This window comes from Lepidochelys olivacea, assembly GCF_965140295.1.
Source record: "Lepidochelys olivacea isolate rLepOli2 genome assembly, chromosome: 1".
Classification (NCBI taxonomy): domain Eukaryota; kingdom Metazoa; phylum Chordata; order Testudines; family Cheloniidae; genus Lepidochelys; species Lepidochelys olivacea.
In genome coordinates this window covers 330536499-330558943 of record NC_140411.1, presented here as the reverse complement: position 1 = coordinate 330558943, position 22445 = coordinate 330536499, and the positions used below count along the sequence as shown (strand labels likewise).

The following is a 22445-nucleotide window of genomic DNA, read 5'->3' as shown; positions in this document are numbered from 1 at the left end:
AAGGGGGAAAAAAAACAAAAACAACCATACTATAATTTTTCTGCTTAGAAATTCTGAATAAGAATGATGCATCACCATATTTAGTACCAGAATTCCAAGATACTAAACACAATCCCAAGAGCAAATTCATTTTTAAATTACCAGTAGTTTCTATGGACCTTCTGTTCCAGAAATAAAAAATAAAACTCAATATTTTATTACGAGAGCCTAGCATAACTGCATTTACTAACATCCTTCAGAAGTTATTTTATTCTTTCTTTAGTGATCTACAGGGCAGAAGTGGCAGCAAGTCAGTAATACAGCAGTACCACAGACTTTGCTGTAGTTTACCTCTGTACACTATGGATAAGTCTCTTTGTTTGGACATGGGCAGAGCTTGTTCCTAGGTATGGACTGTGTTAAAGGAGACAAGAGAATGGAGTAGGGAAATGGAGCACATGTGCAGGAAAAAAAGTGGTCATACTGAGGATGGGAAGAATGCTCCAGTGGTTAGGATGCTAGCCTAAGAATAGGGAAACCTCAGTTCAATTCCCTGCTTTGCAACAAAACTTTGTGTAACCTTGGCAAGTCACTTAGCCTGTGTGTCTCAGGTCCTCATCTATAAAACAGGTACAGTATAATACCTTCCCTACCTCACATGGGTACTGTGAGGATAAATACACTACAAATTGTGAGGCACTCTGAGATCTACTGATTAAAAATACTTTATAAGAAAGGTAACAACACTACATTAGCCGATACTGGGAAGTGAAATAGGGACTTCAATTTTTCACTATTCAAATGGGATGGAGAGACGGAAGTAGACCCTACAAGTTGCCCACCACACTGTTCAGGACTTCTAACCTTTCAGCTTCCTGATGTGAGTCCTGACTCCCAGTACACAAACAGTTAACCACCAATGACTAAGAAGAGAGGGTTATTCACCTTATGCAGTAACTGAGGTTCTTTGAGATGTGTGTCCATGAGGGTGCTCCACTTTAGGTGTTCATGTGCCCCTCTGCTCGCAATTGGAGATTTGTGATAACAGTGCCCGGTTGGGTCATACATGCATGGTCCCCATTTCGCGCCACTTCAGGTGGTTATTTGGTGCTGTGCAGCCATCCCCCCCCTTTCCTTCTCTACTGCAGAGCACTTAACCCTGGTCCACGCTATGAGTTTAGGTCAAATTTAGCAGCGTTAGATCCATTTAACCCTGCACCCGTCCACACAACGAAGCCATTTTTGTCGACTTAACAGGCTCTTAAAATAGATTTCTGTACTCCTCCCTGACAAGGGGATTAGCGCTGAAATCGACATTACTGGGTCAAATTTAGGGTAGCGTGGACACAATTCAACGGTACTGGCCTCCGGAAGCTATCCCAGAATACTCCATTGTGACCGCTCTGGACAGCACTCTCAACTCGGATGCACTGGCCAGGTAGACAGGAAAAGCCCCACAAACTTTTGAATTTCATTTCCTGTTTGGCCACCGTGGCAAGCTGATCAGCACAGGAGACCATGGTCACCTCTGCTGATGAGATCTGCACAGAGTCCCAGAATCACAAAAGAGCTCCAGCATGGACCGAACGGGAGATACTGGATCTGATCGCTGTATGGGGAAGACGAATCCGTGCTATCAGAACTCTGTTCCAAAAGACAAAATGCCAAAATATTTGAAAAAAATCTCCAAGGACATGAAGGATAGAGGCTATAACAGAGACCCGCAGCAGTGCCGCGTGAAACTTAAGGAGCTCAGGGCAAGCCTACCAAAAAACCCAAGAGGCAAATGCCTGCTCGGGATCAGAGCCTCAGACATGCCGCTTCTATGATGAGCGACATGCAATTCTAGGGGATGCCCCTAGAACTACCCCACACCTGCATGTGGACTCCTGCAAGGGAGACTCACACAACAGGGATGAGGATTTTGGGGAGGGGGAGATTGAAGATAGCGCACACCAGGCAAGCAGGAAAATCATTCTCCCCGACAGACAGGAACTTTTTATCACCCTGGAGCCAATACCCTCCCAACTCGGGCTCCCGGACCTTGAAGGCAGAGAAGGCACCTCTGGTGAGTGTACCTTTGTAAATATAGTACACAGTTTAAAAGCAAGAGTGTTTAATTTGCCCTAAAGACTTGGGATGCATTCACGGCTAGTACAGCTACTGGAAAAGTCTGTTTACATGTCCCTGGAGGATTTCCGCTCTATCCTCAGACATCTCAATGAAGCTCTCCTGGAGGTACTCCTAAAGCCTTTGCAAAAGATTTCTGGGGAGGGCAGCCTTATTGCGTCCTCCATGGTAGGACACTTTACCATGCCAGGCCAGTAGCATTTAGTCTGGAATCATTGCATAAGAAAGCACGGCAGCGTGTGGTCCCGCTGTTTGCTGGCATTCAAACAACATACGTTCTTTATCTCTGTGTTATCCTCAGGAGAGTGATAGCATTCATGGTCACCTGGTTGAAATAGGGAAATTTTATTAAGGGGACATTCAGAGGTGGCCGTTCCTGCTGGGCTGTTTGCCTGTGGCTGAAAAGAAATCATCCCCGCTGTTAGCCACGTGGTGGGGGGAGGGGTTAAGCAATCATCCCAGAGAATTGGTGGTGGAGGGGGGGGAAGGATTAGTTGGGTTTGTGCTGCATGTTAACCCGAAAACATCAGCCCTTCCTTTTAAATGAACAATGGGTTTTCAATTTTACTCTCCCTTTTTCCCCCTCCCGCAGCTGCAAATGTTTCAATGCTGCCACTAGCATCTCCATCCCAGAAGCTAGCGCAGACAAGAAGGCGAAAGCACTTTTAAGAAAGCACTCGTGATGAAATGTTCTGAGCTCATGCAGTCCTCCCACACTGAAAGAGCCCAGCAGAATGCGTGGAGGCAGACAATGTCAGAGTCCAGGAAAGCATAAAATGAACGCGAGGATAGGAGGGACGTGCGAGAGGATAGATGGCTGGAACAACAGGAGAGGTGGCGGCAGCGTGATGAGAGGAGGCAGCATGCAATGCTGAGGCTACTGGAGGATCAAACTGATATGCTCTGGCGTATGGTTGAGGTGCAGAAAACGCACAGACCGTCACTGCCATCCCTGTGTAATCAACCGCCCTCCTCCCCAGGTTCCATAGCCTCCTCACCTGGAAGCCCAAGAACATGGGGGGGGGGGGGTGCGCGGCGCTCTGGGCACCCAACCACTCCACCCCAGAGGACTGCCCAAGCAACAGAAGGCTGGCATTCAATAAGTTTTGAAGTGCAGTGTGGCCTTCTCCTCCCCCACCCCACTTGGTGCTTCCCTCTTCTCCCACCCCTCCTAGGCTACCTTGGCGGTTATCCCCCTATTTGTGTGACGAATTAATAAAGAATACATGAATTTGAAAACGACTTTATTGCCTCTGCAAGCAGTGATCGAAGGTGGGTGGAGAGGGCGGTTGGCTTAAAGGGAAGTAGAGTGAACCAAGGAGGTGGGTTTTCATCAAGGGAAAACAAACAGAACTGTCACACCATAGCCTAGTCAGCCATGAAATTGGTTTTCAAAGCTTCTCTGATGCGCAGCGCATCCTGCTGTGCTCTTCTAATAACACTTCTGTCTGGCTGCACGTAATCAGCAGCCAGGCGATTTGCCTCAATTTCCCACCCAGCCATAAATGACTCCCCCTTACTCTCACAGAGATTGTGGAGCATACAGCAAGCAGTAATAACAACAGGAATATTGGTTTCGCTGAGGTCTAACCGAGTCAGTAAACTGCACTAGTGCGCTTTTAAACATCCAAATGCACATTCTACCACCGTTCTGCACTTGCTCAGCCTACAGTTGAACAGCTCCTGACTATTGTCCAGGGTGCCTGTGTATGGCTTCATGAGCCATGGCATTAACGGGTAGGCTGGGTCCCCAAAGATAACTATAGGCATTTCAACATTCCCAACAGTATTTCTGGTCTGGTAAGTAAGCCCCTTGCTGCAGCTGTTCATACAGACCAGAGTTCATGAAGATGCAAGCATCATGTACCTTTCCCGGCCATCCCACGTTGATGTTGGTGAAACGTCCCTTGTGATCCACCAGTGCTTGCAGCACCATTGAAAAAGTACCCTTTTCAGTTTACGTACTGGCTCCTTGGTGCTCTGGTCCCAAGACAGGGATATGCATTCCATCTATCGCCCCACCACAGTTCGGGAATCCCATTGCAGCAAAGCCATCCACTATGACCTGTACATTTCCCAGAGTCACTACCGTTGATAGCAGCAGCTCAGTGATTGCGTTGGCTACTTGGATCACAGCAGCCCCCACAGTAGATTTGCCCACTCTAAATTGATTCCCACTGACTAGTAGCTGTCTGGCGTTGCAAGCTTCCAGAAGGCTATTGCCACTTGCTTGTGAACTGTGAGGGCTGCTCTCATCTTGGTATTCTTGCACTGCAGGGCAGGGGAAAGCAAGTCACAAGGTTCCATGAAAGTGCCCTTACACATTCAAAAAAGTTTCACAGCCACTGGGAATCATCCCAGACCTGCAACACTATGCGGTCCCACCAGTCTGTCCTTGTTTCCCGGGCCCAGAATCAGCATTCCATGGCATGAGCCTGCCCCATTGCCACCAGGATGGCCAAATTGCTGGGGCCCAGGCTTTGAAAGAAAAGTCTGTGTCCAGGTCCTCACTCTCGTCACTGCGCTGCCGTCGCCTCCTCGCCTGCTTTTGCAGGTTCTGCACATACTGCATGATAATGCATGAGGTGTTTACAATGCTCATAACTGCCGCAGTGATCTGAGCGGGCTCCATGCTTGCCGTGGTATGGCATCTGCAGGAGATCAGAGTTGCAGGGGAAGCGGTGGTTGGATGACCAGATTTGCAGACCTACTGCACCATCTGCTGCCAGGACACAACAGCTGAGCGGGCTGCACGCTTGCTGTGGTAAGGCAACACAAGAGCAGCCGAGTAGAGTTGCAGCGGAAGCGGTGGATGATGACGGTTATATAGAGGACCCGCGAGACCACCAGGAGAACAGAGTGGCAGCAGAAGCAGTAGTTCTATGAGGACAGTTTGCAGACCTACTACACCGTCTGCTAAAAGCAATATGGTGTCCTGACGGAAAAAAAGGCGTGAAATGATTGTCTGCCATTGCTTTCATGGAGGGAGGGGCAACTGATGACATTTAGCCAAAACCACCCGTGACGATGTTTTTGCCCCATCAGGCATTGGGAGCTCAACCCAGAATTCCAATGGGCAGCGGAGACTGTGGGATAGCTACCCACAGTGCAATGCTCCAAAAGTCGACGCTAGCCTCGGTACTGTGGACACACACTGCCGACTTAATGTGCTTAGCGGGGACACACAATCGACTGTATAAAATTGCTTTCTAAAAAATAGACTTCTATAAATTTGACCTAAATTTCATAGTGTAGACATACCCTTAGTGTGAAACTCTGAAGTAGAGGGAAGGGAGGGTGGGTAGTGGGACAGCCAAAGGGTGACATTTCAAAAAAAACCTCAGTTACTGAACAAGGTGAGTAACCCTCTCCTCCTCCGAGTGATGTCCCTGTGGGTGCTCCACTTTAGGTGACTTCAGAACAATGCCCTTCAGTGAGGAAAGAGGCTTCAGTGCTGAAGTTGTGGCAGATAATATGGTGAGTCCGAATAGTGCATCGGATGCTGAATGCTGTTCTAGTGCATAGTGTTGGGTAAAATGTGTGGTCTGATGCCCAAGTTGCTGCTCTACAAATGTCCAGAACATTCTTGGTGGCATGTATACAAATGTCTGTAGGGGGTTGTACAACCTGAAATCCATTTGAAAAGCCTCTGTTTAGATATGTTGTCCCCTTTGGATCATTCAATTATTGAGACAAATAAATTTCAGAGACCTGCAGAAGGACTTTGTTCTACGTAAATTGTGGACATCCTGCATACGTCCAGGGTATGGAGTGTTGACTCATCTATGCCTGTGGGGTTTTGGATAGTATGTCAGTAGACTGATGGGTTGGTTGAGGTGGAATGATGAGGCAACCTTAGGCAAAAACTTGGGATGCAGCCTCAGGGAAACTCTCTTTGAAAAAAAGATTATGTATGCTGGGTCTGCAATGAGAGCTCCCAGATCTCCGCCTATCTGGCAGATGTAATAGCTACAATAAGTGCTACCTTCATCAAAACGTGAAGGAGAGAGCATGTTGCCATCGGCTCAAATGGGGGGCTGGTGAGGACTTGAAGGACTAAGTTGAGCTCCTATGCTGGGGAAGGATTTCACACTTCAGGGTAGATGTTGTTGAGGCCTTTGAAGAACTGCTTGGTGAGTTGGAAGGCGAAAAAAAAAATCAATAAATCATCCACTTTGTGGTGGAACGTTGATAGCTCAGAGATGTACCTTGATTGAGCTCATGGAGAGGCCTGATTTTTTAAGTTCTAATATTAGAGGTAAGGAGACGGAGATGGATACAGTCTCTCTGTTGGCACCAGGTATCTAACCACTTCCATTTGTGTAGGTATGTGTGGGTGGGGTGGTTGTTCTGCAGCTGTTTAACAAAATGTTTACTTCCTTCAACCACGTAATTTCAGATCCTTGGAGCAACCACGCTTTGAGATAGAGTATTTCCAGGTCCGGGGGGAAGGATTTGATCTGCATCCTGGGACAGGAGAAGAGGCAGAGGTGGACATGTGCGTGGTGAACACACCGCCATTTTGAGAAGGTAAGGGAATCAGGTTTGCAGAGGCCATGTGGGGGCTATATTAGTATTACTTTGGACTTTTCCAGTCTGATCCTGTAAGGAACCCATGCTGGGGGGGGGGGGGGGAGAGTACGAAAGGCGTATAGGAGGGGAGCATCCCATTTGATAAGAAAGGCATCGTCTAAGGAGTGAAGACTCAGCCCTGGCATTTGGCGTTTTGTGCAGTTACAAAGCCCCAATGCCTAAATACATTGTGGAGCACACGTGTGTCCAGCTCCCACTCATGGCCCTGAGAGAAGTTCCTGCTTAATGTATCTGCTGTGGTGTTTTGGCATCCAGATAAGTATGATGCTGTGATGTCAATATTGTGCGTGATGCATCAGTGCCAGAGCCACATGGTCTCTATGCATAAGGAGCGTGAGCATGCTCCCCCTTGTCTGTTTATGTAAAACATGCATGCCACCTTCTCTGTGAGGTCTTGTATGGTCTTGTCTTTTTTGATGGGTAAGAAGTGGGAGCAAGCATTGCAAATGGCTTGTAGTTCTAAAAGTTTAATGTACAGAAGGGATTCAGTTGGGAACCAACAGCCCTGGAAAGAATGCGAGTTCAGATATGCTCCTCAACCCAAAAGTGAGGTGTGTCATGATGGTCATCATTGGGGGATTCTGTACAAAGACACCCCACCCCAATGCAGATGTTGTCTGGAGTATGGAGTTTTTTTTTCTTGTTTGGCATTGTGAGGCATTTGTTTATATTGTGCCCGTGCAGGCCATCTCACATGTAGTCTCGCATGCTTGATGACAAAAGTCGTGACAGCCATGGGATCCAATAGTTGCAAGCAAATCCTGGAGGTTACTTGGACTGTTTCGTGGTGATCAGATTGGTTAAGATTAGAAATCATTGCCATGGTAGAGAGGCCATCACCTCAGGAGAACTGAGGTAGGCTCCGATGAATTCTAGTTCTTGTACTGGTGTTAGCATTGATTTTTGTGCGTTTATTTGGAGGCCTAATCTTGTAAAGAGAGCTACCATCTGTTCGGTGGCCTCTAACGCTGTTTGTCGTGTTGACACTTTCAGTAAGCAGTGTCCAAGAAGAGGAATACCATGATTCCTTTTTTGCGGAGGTAAGCAGCCAAAATTACGAGGCCCTTCGAGAATACCCACGGGGCAGTAGATAGGCTGAAAGTCAGGACATTGTACTGGAAGTGATCCAGTCCAATAGCAAATCGGAGAAACCTTTGATGTAACAGGTGAATTGTTATATGAAAATACACATCCTGGAGCTCAAGGACCAAGAAACAGCCCTCCTTTTCTAGCGCTGGAATTATGGTGACTAAAGTGTTGGGTCTTCACAAACTTGTTGAAGTGTCTTAGATCAAGAATGGGTCTCTCCATCCTCCTGTTTTTTTTTTCCCCTGTGTGAAGAAATAATGTAAGCAAAAGCCCTTCCCTCTGTGTTTTGTTGGTATGGGTTATACTGCTCCTATGGGCTACCTCCTGATGCAGCAGATGTTCATGAGAGGGGTCCCTGAAGAGGGGTGGGGAAGGAGGGTGGGTACGAGGGTTGGAGATAAAAGGGATAGAATACCCAGTCTCGATTTCTAGAACCCATCTGTCCGTTATAATAGTTTGCCAGATTGGGTAAAATGGAGTCAGGTGTTCTCCAAATGGTTGAGAAATGGTGCCAGCGCTGAAAGATGTGGGAGGTCTCAGACCCTCGACCAAGACTTCATATTTGCTGTCTGGATGTTGATGGCTGAGACATAGTAGTCTGAGGACTAGGCTGTTATCTCCTCGAGGGTCTCAGTTTCCACCCATGATGCTCATGTTGTCTGTGCTGTTGAGTCTGAGAAATGGGCTGGAACCTCTATGGAGCATAATTTCTTCATCTTTTCTTGGTCCTATATGTATAAATGGGACCTCAATGTCACCCTCAATTCCTTGAGTGTATGGAGGGGCTTGTCTGTTTTGGCTGCGGAGAATTTGGGACCATGAAACAGCAAATCTTTGACCGTCAATTGCACCTCTTTGGGGAACCCAGATAGATGGAGTCAAGACACCCTTCTCCATCAGCACTGTGGTGGCTACAGACCTCGTTGCTGTGTCCACCGAGTCCAGGGCAGCCTGAAGTGCTGTCCTGGTTGTAAACAGACCCATTTAGATCCTTAATATCAGAGGGACATTCTCCTCCTCTGGAATAAATTCAATAAATTCCAAGAATTTAGTGCAATTATTATGATAGTACTGGACCAGTAATGCTTCATAGTTGGCTAACCTCAAGTGCAGAGATGCAGAGGAATATGCCTTGTGGCCGAAGAGGTTGAACCTCTTCCAGTCCTTGTCATAAGGCATGTTTTCAGGGTATCGTTGTCTGCCGTGTTCATGTACTGCCTCCACCACCAATTAACTGGGTGAAGGGTGCGAGAAGAGGAACTCCCTTCCCTTCGCTGGTACATAATATTTTTTATCCAACCTCTTGCACGTAGTTGGGATCATTGCAGGGATTTGCCAAATTGACTTAACTGGCTCCATGATCATGTCGTTCACAGGAAGAGTGATTCTGGAAGAAGCCGCTGTATGTAAAATGTCCAGGAGTTTGTGCTGTTGCGCCTGGACCTCTTCTAATGAGATGTCTATTGAGCTCGTCACTATTTTGCGGAGATCTTGAAATTGTTTGAATTGATCTCCTTTGTTGGGAGGTGGTAGCATAACAGTGTAATCGGGGGAAGATGAAGGTAAGTGGGTTGCTGGCACCATCTCCTGGACAGAGAGTTCTTCCTCCTGATCACTGCCCTCTTCTAGAGATTCCAATGGTCCTGGTACCGGAGGTGCAGGTGGCTGATGTATGGTCACCCTGGGTGGGCTGGAAGATTTTTGTGGTGGGGGGGTATGATGCCCATGGGTTCCAATATGCCCACTTTGGGGGGAAATGGCCTGGGTGGTATCCATGTGTGACCATACCGGTGTTTGTCTTTGGTATCAGTGTAATAGCCCCTGTGCAGACTGTCTGGTCTGTGTGGATCGTGGACCAGAGATGAACTTTGAGGAGAATATATTTCTCCATCATCCCCATCGCTCAAAAATGGTAGAGCGGATCGTGGTGGAGTCGGTGCAGAGAATAGGGGATTCCAGCATCAAAATAACTATGAGGTCTTTGTGGCGCAGGAATTGTTGTGGTGTTGGGGCATCAGCACTGCGGAGGACAGTCATCAATACCCTACTGATTGTTGCAGCATGGTTGTCAGTGCTGGTGTGCACATCGAATGTATGATGCTGGCAGAAGGTGGTGCCATCATGTGCAGTGGTGCACAGCCAAGGCATGGGGTTTCAGTTTACTTTTATTGCCTATGTCAGAGCTCACTGGCTTAGGGTCTTTCACTCTCGTGGCACCAGTCTGAGATGGTCCAGCTACTAAGGCCATGGAAAAGGCTGGTGCAGTAGGTACCAAGGGTATTTGCCCATTTGAGGAATGCCATTTCTTGGCCGATTCCCAAGTCGGAGAAGTGGTAACATGCTTCTTTGCCACCATCTTGGCAATTTAAAACAACTTTTATGCACTCATGCACACCCTCGTTTGGAATCCATATAGCGGCCATCGCTTGAAGAAGAACTTTGCCTTAACAAAAATATTTTTAAAACATTTTAATGGTGGTGCTCAAGTTATTAACTAGTGAATTATTTGCTTTTGGTGAGAACATTAACAGTGTTAAATTTTTTGAGGGATTCACAGAACTAGAATTTTACTGAGGCTTACATCCCTATAACATTTCTGAAGTAGACAATTACCATTATGAAAATAATGAAATATTTAAAATGATCAATAGTGGAGAAGTGCCTTCAAAGTGCAATAATGCATGTTATTGAAGTGTTTACAATAAACGTATTCACAAGTATCTAGGATCTAAGCATTGTCCGAGGAAAAATATGAATCAGTCAACCTTATTCATTACACCGGTATGAATGCATCCAGTTGGCCTCATTAGCACTATTTCCCTTTCTAGTGACACACCTTGGACTTTGGTATTTCAGCTGCCCACATATCTCAAGCCTATTCTGGCAGCATCAGAAGACTACAAAAAAGCCACAATTTGAGAGATACTTTATTCTTTGCTCTGCCATTAAACTATAGCACTACCCTTATTTAGAACATATTTTGAGATTTTTATCTTGAAATTACTTGACCTTAAATTATACACTAAATGTTCCCAGATATCAAAACTAAAGTCCCCTTAACACTCTCTTTGCCTTATGTCTGAGGGTAACATAGCAGCCCCAAAGTCAGAGATGCTTCAGAGATTATGCCAAAAAGAATAATGCAGCAGTATTTCTTAAATCTGATTCAGACAATCTCCTGGTGCTAAAATTTTAATCAACTTGTTCCAACAGAACAAAGCTGTTACTGAAAGAGCAACTGGTACCAGCTTAGTATCCAATCTCATCAGTACACAGGAAACTCCCAGATCCAACAAATTCTTTAGAAGGCAAAAATCAGCCGTGTCACTGATGAAGTCTGGCACCGAAAGGACTGTTTCTTTGAGCTGATGTAATTTTAGTACCCATTGAAGTCTTTATACAGTGTCGTCACAAACCCAATCCATCTGGCACAGACTTCTTTGGTGCCAGGGCCACCCATGACTTGACTGAGTGATGCCAAAGGTGGAGTGGAGGAGCTTTGTATACAATTCCCTTATGCATAACAAAATTCTGCTATTTGCGTTCCTTTTATCTTGCCAAACTTGGGACAAATTTGGTATTGATGCACAATATACTACAGATTTAAAATTAAAAATGCATGTAAACAATCCTAATTCCACCATAATCTATGCAAACCTTACCTTTTGTTAAATAAATCTACTATTAAAAACTTGAAAGAGAGCACTGTGACATAGCAAGGGCCCAAAATGTGTTCCCATCCTTCCCCTAAACTTCATTCAAAACACCCTGTATTTCAAGTGTACATTCTTGAAACGTACAGACTTTTGATACTCTTCATAACACATTCACTTAAAAAAAAAACAGCAAAAAGGTGAGCTTTAAAACCAATTAAGTTTTAAAAGTTTTCCTGATCCTCAACAAATATATTAAATCAGTCAATATTAAGAGCTGGATTTTTCCAGTTTCAGAATGGAGCAGAAGGGGTCACTGGCATGAAAGGATTATGATGAAACTATTTAGAGAGGAGATATTTATATAAAAAACCCAATTAATACAAAAAGTTAAGGTCAAGCACTCAGAAGCTATGAAATTGAAGGTTTGCCCTCACAATACTTCCAATGTTGTAAACTCTAACCATTTTATCAGGAGTCCCAATATACTGCGTACTTGTGGCACCTTAGAGACTAACAAATTTATTTGAGCATAAGTTTCATGAAACCGATGAAGTGAGCTGTAGCTCACGAAAGCTCATACTCAAATAAATTTGTTAGTCTCTAAGGTGCCACAAGTACTCCTTTTCTTTTTGCGAATACAGACTAACACGGCTGCTACTCTGAAACCTGTCGTTATACTGAGTGTTTTTCTTAAGTCTGAGTCTTCATTTTCACAAAGTAAGTTTCTAGTTCTTGCGGTTATACAGAAAGAAGGGTCATATTTTCAAGCATAAGTGTAGCCTAAAAAGTCTTAAACTAGAAGGCAAAGAAAGAACTTTAATTTTTTTTTTTTAAATCTCATGGTTTTGAGGTCTGAATCACAATTTTTGAATGTTTGGGTTGACAATACTGTAACTGCCATATTGCGCATCGTGTATGTTTTACTATATATACACACACACTAATAACAAAGTAAGGCTCCAAAACTTGCAAATGACTGAGTACTTGGGAACCTCTGTATTCAAGTGAAGCTTCACTCACTCAAAGTTAACTGACATGCAGTCAGATGCAGAATCAAGGCCCAATTCATTAAGATCATTAATTCATTAAGATCTACTTTTTCCAGGGAAAGAGGAACACAAATATTAGGTATAGTATGCACGTTAATATTTCAAGATAAACCTTAACTTTAAGAATTCATTATTGAATGCTGGTCTTGCAATCTTAACACTACACATTAATGTTACATTCTTGCATTTAAATTCCCCAAGCATTTAAGAACAAAGAAAATCCAGAGATAAGATGCTGAGCATCTTGTAAATTTCTTGCACGGTGCCAATTCAACTTGCTCACCTAACAGATCACCATCAATTTGAAAATTATGCCTGTCTAAAATTTTTGTACCTATTAGTTAACAAAAATTAGTGAAAAACTCTGTCAAAGTTTGTGTATTTCACAGCAAAATTAGCAATAGGTCAAATGCTGTTTTCTCTTTGAAGACCATTAGTTTTTCCTTTGCTAAAAAGGAAAAAAAGTGGAACAGATTTTTTTAAATTTATTTTTTATTAAAAGCAATGGAGAACAAAACCAGGAAAAACTGAAAAAGGTGTTCAGGTAGACATGCGAATTGTTTAAAATAAGGTGGATCTGATTTAAATCAATAGTCAGGAAGACTATTTAATCATGGATTGCTACATAAAAGTACATTCTTGTTGGTTGTTATAACCTTAATACATATTCTTCACAACTCAGAGATAGATGTAGGTTTCCTTTTTAGAAGGTACACACTATACATTTATAAAGTGATTTATTTTGAAAACTTTTCAGATTAGCTTTTACAGCTATATCAGAAAAATGAATAATTGTTTGGTTACTTCATTTACCAAAGGCAATTGAAGCAGATATTTATGAAGTCATTGGGATGTGAACAATCTCCAATTCAACAGGTTAATCATTAATATTTGGATTTTCTTGCCATGCTGTATTAAGGAGAACACTACCAGACAGACACTTAAATTGTTTTATTTAACAACAAGGTTATGTATTCTGGATTTTTTTCTTCAACAGCAAACAATATTTTAACAAAACAATCATATGCATTTTTGAATTTAGTTAAACATTCAAGTTTTTTAAAATCAGGTTTGTTTGTTAAAATTGTTTTTAACAAAAATAGTCAATTTAATTTAACAATCAGCCAGGCGAACATGAAAAACTTAAAATATTGGCTTCTGCAGCTAACTCAGTCATCTTCATCCTCATTTTCCTGTTTGTTCATAATCTGGAAAAGAAAAAAAGCTTTCCTGCTTTTTCAGGTCCCAAACGATTTCTCAATTTAGAATGAATTAGTCCAAAGGAAGAAAATCTTTCTACACCAGCAGAAGAACCTACTGCTGTTAAAAATAAGATCATCACTTCAGTCTCTGAATCCAAGTGCTTAAGTGACTTTCACACCAGTTCACTGGTGTGATTTTCTTTAAAACATCCCCAGCAAACATATTTCTTGAATGGCTCACCCTTTAGTTCTGAAGTTTATTATAGTTGGCATTATGGAGGGATGATTGCTGGATGCCCATGTCACAGCCAACTCCCCTGCTTCAGCAGTTAAGGTTTGACCCTGGTACAGAGTATTGAGAATATTTGCAAGAAAACGAGCTGGAGACCGTGCTTGTCCCATTTGTTTTTTTAATGCTTGTAATTCAACTCTGTCATTGCATATTTTTCTTTTTAAGATCTCACTCAGTTCCTTCCAAATTTCAACTGTGTCAGCAAATAAACAGCTATTTCTCTGCATTTTGTTCAAGGCTACAGAAATAGGCTTCAGGGTACTCAGCATGTGTTCAACATTTCTCTTAAGCCCAATGTTGAGAACTTGGGCTGTGACAGTGCCATCTATTTTTTTACAATTTTGTTCACAAACTGTCATCAGATTAGGCCAGTTCTTGAGATAGTGCTCAGAACAGTCCACCACTGAGTTCCATCGCATGTCTTGTGGGAGAGTTAGCTTGGTTCCTCCCCCTTTTTTCAGAGCAGCTGCTGTAAAGTGGTTGTTACAGAAGTATTTTGCAATTTCAACAACGTTCGCCTTTATTTCTGGAACACTAAAGTCTTTGACTAGGAGGTGCATTAAATAATTACTGCAACCATATGTTATTAGCTTGGGACTCTCTTCACGCTTCTAAATAAATTCTTCTCATCTTGGATACATTTGCAGCATTGTCTGTGACCAACCTGCGTATTAGACATTTGAATTTATCAGTTTGTTACAGCTTTTACGGCTACTTCTTGTAAGTATTCTGCTGTGTGCGTGCATTTCCTGATGTATCAACTGTTTCTGTAAGGAAAACATTTCCTTCTTCTGTTGTCACACCAGCACATACAACAGGATCATTGTGGACATTGCTCCACCCATCAAGACTCAGGTTAATAATTCGTCCTCTAGACTTTTTGCACACTGCTCAATTTCTCTTCCATACACTTTATCCAGCAGTTTGCCTGTGACACCTGCACTGTTGGGTGGACTGTATCCTGGTCTTGATGACTGAACCATGTTAATAAAGTGTGGGTTCTTATTTATACGGAAAGGAGAGTTAGTTGCATAAACAAACTGGGCAATTTTTTCCATCAATTACCTCTTTTTGTAATCTGCTGGTTCTTATCAAAAAGATATCTATGGTTGTTTCTGGATGATGGAGATTTTTTTTTCCCCTCTTTGCTACAGTTGATTACTGTGGCTATGTGACATACATGATGTGACTGAAACGCCATCATTGGCAGATAACTCTGAAACTATAGAAAATGATGGTGATCTTGAAGGTGGAGTCTTCAGAATCCTGTATGTTGAGGATGGATTCTCCTAAACAAAATAAGTCAATGCAGTTATTTAATTATTACCATACTGCTCATATAGTATTACTCCATTGCATTCACTGACACTGGGTACTACGTTAAAGGTGAAACTGTAAAAGGAAGACCTACCTATTTTAGCTATTTATTTTTTATCACAACTGCATCTAAAATGATAGTACCATACAGTAACAACTGTATTTTTTGCTCAAACACGAGAATTCAAGAATAGTCCAGAAGGAAGACAGGCAGTCCTTAAGAAAGAAGTATGAAATAAAAAAAAGTTTATCAACCTGAAGATCTTGCATGTTCAGACATGTTCCTTTCATCATCTTCAACGCAGCTTCCTCCTGAGAAGGAACACTTTTCATGATGTTGTTTCATTTGGGAAACCAGGCCTTGCATTTCTTTGTTGCACTGTTTGTGTCAAGGTTCCTGCCCCACTCTGAACGTACAGATGTGGGGACCTGCATGAAAATCTCCTAAGCTTATCTTTACTAGCTTAGGTCAAAAAGTTCTCCAAGGTACAAAATATTCCCCCTTTGTCCTTGGATTGGCCGCTACCACCACAAAACAAATACTGGTTACTGGGGAAGAGCTGTTTGGAAACGTCTTTCCCCCCAAAATACTTCCCCAAAACCTTGCACCTCACTTCCTGGACAAGGTTTGGTAAAAAGCCTCACCAATTTGCCTATGTGACTACAGACCCAGACCCTTGGATCTGAGAACAATGAAAAAGCATTCAGTTTTCTTACAAGAAGACTTTTAATAGAAATGGGAGTAAATAGAAGTAAAGAAATCCCCTCTGTAAAATCAGGATAGTAGATACCTTAGGGTAATTAGATTCAAAACAGAGAATCCCTCTAGGCAAAACCTTAAGTTACAGAAAAGATACACGGACAGAAATAGTTATTCTATTCAGCACAATTCTTTTCTCAGCCATTTAAAGAAATCATAATCTAACACGTACCTAGCTAGATTACTTACTAAAAGTTCTAAGACGCCATTCCTGGTCTATCCCCGGCAAAGGCAGCATAAAGACAGACAGACACACAGACCCTTTGTTTCTCTCCCTCCTCCCAGCTTTTGAAAGTATCTTGTCTCCTCATTGGTCATTTTGGTCAGGTGCCAGCGAGGTTACCTTTAGCTCCTTAACCCTTTACAGGTGAGAGGAGTTTTCCTCTGACCAGGAGGGATTTTAAAGGGGTTTACCTTTCCCTTTATATTTATGACAGTTTGCATTTCACATGCATGCCTGTCTTACCCACGGGTAGAGGAACTTCATTAAAATATTCCCAAACTGGGTCTCTTTTACACCCTGCTGCCATTATAGGTTTTCCTTTCTAGTGAGAGGATGGTACGGTAGATCTCAAATCAATGAAGGCTACGCTCAGAAAGACCTCAAGACTTCTGGAATATGCTGCTCTTAACAGTTTCACTTTTGTTTCTACTGCCTGTCCTTCCCTTCAGACTTCTCCTTGTCCAGATCTATTCTGCCCCCAACAATCTTCTATTCATTCAACTTTTTGAAACTTTGCACTTTTAGAGAGGTAAGGGATTGACTCTGTGTACACAAATTTGCAGAGGAATAATAGGGTTGAGGTCTGTTATTTCTCACCTCTATATATATATATATATTTGAAAAAACATTTTTGCTGTTAACAATTAACAAGCATATTATCTTGGAGACACAAATTCACAGTTTGAGAACTGCAAAACTAAGCATCTCTGATGGTATCTTCTAGACTGAGCACTGAGTCTCTTTGGATAGATAGAAAGATTAACCAAAATAATCTATACGGAAGCCCCTGGAACCCCATAAAATTGGGTCCCTAATCCATGAACTCATTTACAAAAAATGTTTCTTAAACATTACATGAATATATTGTCTCATACTATAGAATTAGAATTTATAATCCCTATTCCATGAGGAGATATCTTTAGATCGTATTTTTTTGATAAAATGCTTTGAGGAAAAATGCAATTTAAATAAAAAAAATCGGATTTTTTTTTTTAAATGTCATTGATTTCATCCACCCTAGTTTAAAATAAATTGATAGTGTTTGTCAAGTTTCTCAGGACTTTTCAAGAGGAAATGTTTCTGTGCAGCTACTCATCTATTCAAGTTGTGGTATGTGAGTTCAGTGCATTAGTACACACATGCAGACCTACGGACATGTTCTGACAAGCTACATATACAATTTTGAAAGGGTTCTCTTAAGTAAAACTAATTGTTTCCCCTCCTCCCCAAAGCAAAAGCATTTGTTTTCAAAGTTGCATCCATGCCAACTCTCCTGATCAAACTTCAGGCATTTTTGCTTTAACTTCCATCTTAAAAAGAAAAAATGATTAAGTCTCCTCATGCATACACCTTTTTCAAAGTTCAAAACCAGCTGAACTAATTTTGAAGAAACTTTCTGGAAAAGCAATGAAATCACTATTAAAAAGATAAATATTTCAGAAAGGGGAATATATGAAAAACAGATCATCAATTAAATTTGAACATGAACTGTAAGCTCCCACTATAAATATTTTATAAACCTCAAGTAGTGTGGATCAGTCTTAAAATTCTTAAGAGTAAGGAAATTCTGACTTAGTCACCATAACAGATCATGTGATGATACTTTTCCAGATCACTACTACAGACAAGAGCTCACATGCATTCTCCCAAGACACAATACATTTATTGTAACAATATAGAGGGTATGAATTTTAAAACACTTAAGTACAAAAATAAACTTTAATAATCTGAGCAACTCAATTTCTGCCAATGGGACTGATCATATGAGTAAAGTTAGTCATAAGTGTTTGCAGGGCTCAGAGGCAATACGGACAATTGGTAATGACACTAACAGGGTAGCTTACTCCTTTAAGGGCCAGGGGCATGGAGTCAGCAACCCTGTTCAATTATCAGGCCCACCTGAGAAGGGGTCAGTGATGCCTATAAAGCAGACGTGGGCAAACTACAGCCCTCAGGCCACATCTGGCTTACGGGACCATCCTGCTCAGTCCTTGAGCTCCTGGCCAGGGAGGCTAGCCCCTGGCCCTTCCCCTGCTGTCCCCCCTCCCCTGGAGCAGGGGGCAGTTGGATGGGGTGGAGGTTTGGGGGGCTGGGTGGTGGGAAGTGGGAGGGGGAAGGGCCAGGCTGTTTGGGGAGGCACAGCCTTCCCTACCCGACCCTCCATATAGAGTTTCGCAACCCTGATGTGGCCCTCGGGCCACAAAGTTTGCCCACCCCTGCTATAAAGGGCTGAAAGAGATACGTTGGAGGGAGAGCTGTAGGAAGGAGACTGACTCCTGTGACTGGTCCTGGAGCAGAGAGAGATATCCAGAGTGACAGGCCTCTGGGCCCCTGCAGGCTATACTAGGCATCTGAATAATTTTGTATTACTTTGAAAGCTTTTTGGTTTAAATTAATAAACCATACCCTTCATATTTAGGTTGCCTAATTCTTTCCATTTAAAAAAAAGTCACAAAATATTTCATTTTTGCAAAGTTCTGAACACCTCTTTTCTCTACAGAAGGCCTTTGAATTTCAGCTGGGAGAAGAATCCGGGGGGGGGGGGGGGTGTGTGTGTTAAAAAAGGGCCTTGTCTTCATCCATGAAATTCCATTCAAGTTTTAAACTGTTAGAATTGCCACTTCCCTTCTATCTCTTATGACATTAGCAAAATTTGGCACCATGCCAAAACAAATGAACATGAACATGGTCCCATGCCATTACCAAAGTAACAACAGCACAATACATGCTACTTTGGGAACACCAAGATCAAACAGTGTTTCCAGGGGTAGGGAAGAAAGAGCTGGTTCATGTTTCTCCCCCACAACTCTTTTTCCTACCCAGACCCAAAAGCCCATCTCTCCAGCGGCTTAATTTGTAATGAAAGAGGTGCTGGGGCTCAAGCATTTTTGTACTTTCATAACCGATGTGGCAAGTGGTACCAGTGCTATGAATTGCCAAACCTAGAGGTGTCGGGGCTCAGCCTTGGCACAAATTAAGCCCTGCACCTCTCCTTCTAGGACCACCATATGGAGGAAGAAGCTTACCCCTGCCTCTCAGTATAGAGGAAAAAGGAAGGTAAGCCAGGTGCCCCTAAACAAGGCACAAGACCCAAGGCATGGCCCTACTGATCCCCTCTCCTCTCTAGAGTACCACATGGAGCAGGAGTTTCCCCTTACCCCGCCATCTTCTGGGGAAGAAGAAAAACAGGCAGGCAAACAGATGACAGAACAAGGAGTAATGGTCTCAAGTTGCAGTGGGGGAGATTTAGGTTGGATATTAGGAAAAACTCTTTCACGACGAGGGTGGTGAAACACTGGAATGCGTTACCTAGGGAGGTGGTGGAATCTCCTTCCCTAGAAGTTTTTAAGGTCAGGCTTGACAAAGCCCTGGCTAGGATGATTTAGTCAGGGATCGGTCCTGCTTTGAGCAGGGGGTTGGACTAGATGACCTCCTGAGGTCCCTTCCAACCCTGATATTCTATGAAACTCCCTGACACCACTTCCCAGGACAAGCAAAGCTCATGGCCCCAGTGGCCCATTTCCCCCCAGGATAACAGCTTCCTGCAGCAGGTCCTGTATTTCACTTGGCAGAATTCCATGCTGAAGGAAGCTTCAGGGTTTAAAGCTTGAAGATGATGCATGGGGGGGGGGGAGGGAGGTTATTGTTGCACAGAATATAATTTTTCCCTTTTTAAGTACAGGCTAGGAAATAAACTACAGTAAAGATTGTTATTTAATATATTTTATGTTGCAAAGTCAAGCACTTGAAAATATTCAACATAGGGAATGAGACATCTATTCAATGGTTGTTTTTATCTTCATCATTCAGTGTGCAGTCCCTACTTTATTTAATGAAAGTTATCCAGATTTTGGACTGAATACAGAATTATTTCCTTGTTGTCTTTTCTAGGGCATTCACATATTAATGAATTTATCTCCCCAGTGAGATAAAAGTATTATTCTCCCCATTTTACAGATAGCATCAGGCAAACCTCTCAATTTGGCCATCTCAGGGCTTCCTCCTGATTTCCACCCCTGTTCTCATTTGATCAGCTGTTTTACCACCAGAGAAGCTGAGCATGCACCACTTCCATTGCCTTTAGTTGCAGTTACGAGGACTCACCACTTTCTCACAGCGGGCCCAGGAACACAATATTAACATGAAAATAAAGTATCCCTGTGTGCCATTCACCTGTCTTAACCACAAGACCATCCTCTCCTTCAGTAGTTCCTTACCTCATTCCTTATATATCTTCCAACTTCTAGAGCAAATGAGGCAGGAATCCTACAAATAGCCTAGTTTCACAACACAATTCTGAATCATTCCCCGAACACCATCCGTCTTGATCTCCGAATGGCCAGGGTGCAGTGGGAAAAAAAATAGGGGGTGATCATGGAATTAAAGACTATCAAAAAGCATACCATAAGAGGACTGAATTAATGTTGCATGGGAAATGAATGAAAATATTATCTAAACTTTCAAGTCAATTACTTTACAACCTAAAATATTATTTTAAATATGGGGGTAGTTGGTATGTAATTTTATCTTAGAATGTTCAGACTCGAAGGTTTACACCAGACTTGTAAAAAGACTTGCAACTAGTACCAGAGAGAAGAACACACACCTAAAGCTTCAATCTATTTGTCAGTAATTCTTCCATTAGTTTTCCTTACAACAAAAGGTTCCTGCACTTTTAAATTTAGATATTTTATTTTATTTCTTCTAGCAAAGACCTAAATAATGGGAGACAGGGATAACTGAAGATCACTGAAGTAGTCTTCATTCACTAGTATGCTCTGAAAACATTTTACAGTTAAATGTGTTTTAATATAACCAAAACTACATTATAAATAGCATCTCATTTGTTATCAAGGTTTTAGATTTGCCTTTTCAATGTCGCGTTATCCACAATTGTAAAGGTTCAACACAATAGTGCAATGAAAACAATAATTATTGCATATCTTGTATGTAGGATAGTGAACCATGATGCTGTCACCCTGCTCATAAAAATGAGATGTGTATTCTCAACAGGTTATCCCAAGTGAACAAAAAATATTAAGAGTTGCTGATTTGCAAGCAAATGAGGGTTTTTTTTAAATCCAAAAACAAAAACAAAAACCCACCACACACACACAAAAAAAAACCCATAACTTTTCATTAGAGCCTAACTAAATATAGTACATTTTTAAACTAATATGCGTTATATAAGACAGTCCTTCCTGGTTTAAATCCTAGCATCAGAGCACTGAAATCATGAATTCTAGCTCCGTGCTGCTTTATAACTGAAAAGCAGTTCGAATTCTAAAGTATATTAAAAAACTGTGGCAGACTAAGTCATGAATGATACAGTTTGAGATTTTAAAACCAAAATATGGAGCAACATTTAGCAGTTTTCATGTACATTAATGGAATTGGTTAACAAATCCTAGAAACACAATTGTAGATATATAATGGATAACTTAAAAAAAAAACACCACATATCAGTACAAATAAAAAAATTTTTAAAATTTGAATATTCTGGAAAGCAGAGCCATTAACCGAGGAGTTAAAAGATAAATGAAATCTTTACTTTCAGCCTTGCAGTTTGCTTTTCCTTCAAATAGTGTTATTTCAATACTTTTTAAAGTACTACATAAACTGTAAATTCTCCTATACACCAATGTTTTAGTCTACAACCAATAAATGAAAACTTTCCTTCAAAACCACATTTTTCCTTTTAAGAAAAAAAAAAAACAAAACAAAAACCAAGCAGCCCAAAAGGAATCAACACAAACTTTTTAATTGAAGTTTCACTGCCACAAGTACTCTTAACATATGTTTAATCAAGCATTTTTGGAAAAATAGTTTGAGCTACTCATTTCTAGAGCCTACACAAATCAACACTTCAAGAGAAAAAAAACAAACAAAACAAAAACCCAACCACCACCACCACCATCCCCCTTCCTTTCTTTTACCACTACCACCAGCACCAACACCACATTTTAACTAAAAAGCTTACCTTCTTCTGGTACCAGACTATAGCATCCGTTACTTTTGACGCCATTTATTCTACTGCATTCGCACAGTAGTCATTTTAGCCTGTTGAAAGACAGACAATTTTTACTTCCACCTTCCAAGAAAAGACTGATCAACAGGCATGTAAACTACTCTAGTTACCTGCAGAGGAAAGTGGT

The 22445-nt window shown here is 42.0% G+C and overlaps 1 protein-coding gene across 3 annotated transcripts in view; it reads right to left on the bottom strand.

The window, feature by feature from the left end:
• PHTF2 (putative homeodomain transcription factor 2) overlaps positions 1–22445 on the bottom strand; it is a 183417-nt gene that overhangs the window by 135211 nt on the left and 25761 nt on the right. For all 3 annotated transcript variants that reach the window (XM_084649563.1, XM_084649564.1, XM_084649562.1), the window contains exon 2: positions 22271–22350. In XM_084649563.1, the coding sequence (XP_084505689.1) occupies positions 22271–22315 (45 nt within the window). In that variant the 5' untranslated portion in view covers positions 22316–22350. The remainder of the gene's footprint in view (positions 1–22270; positions 22351–22445) is intronic.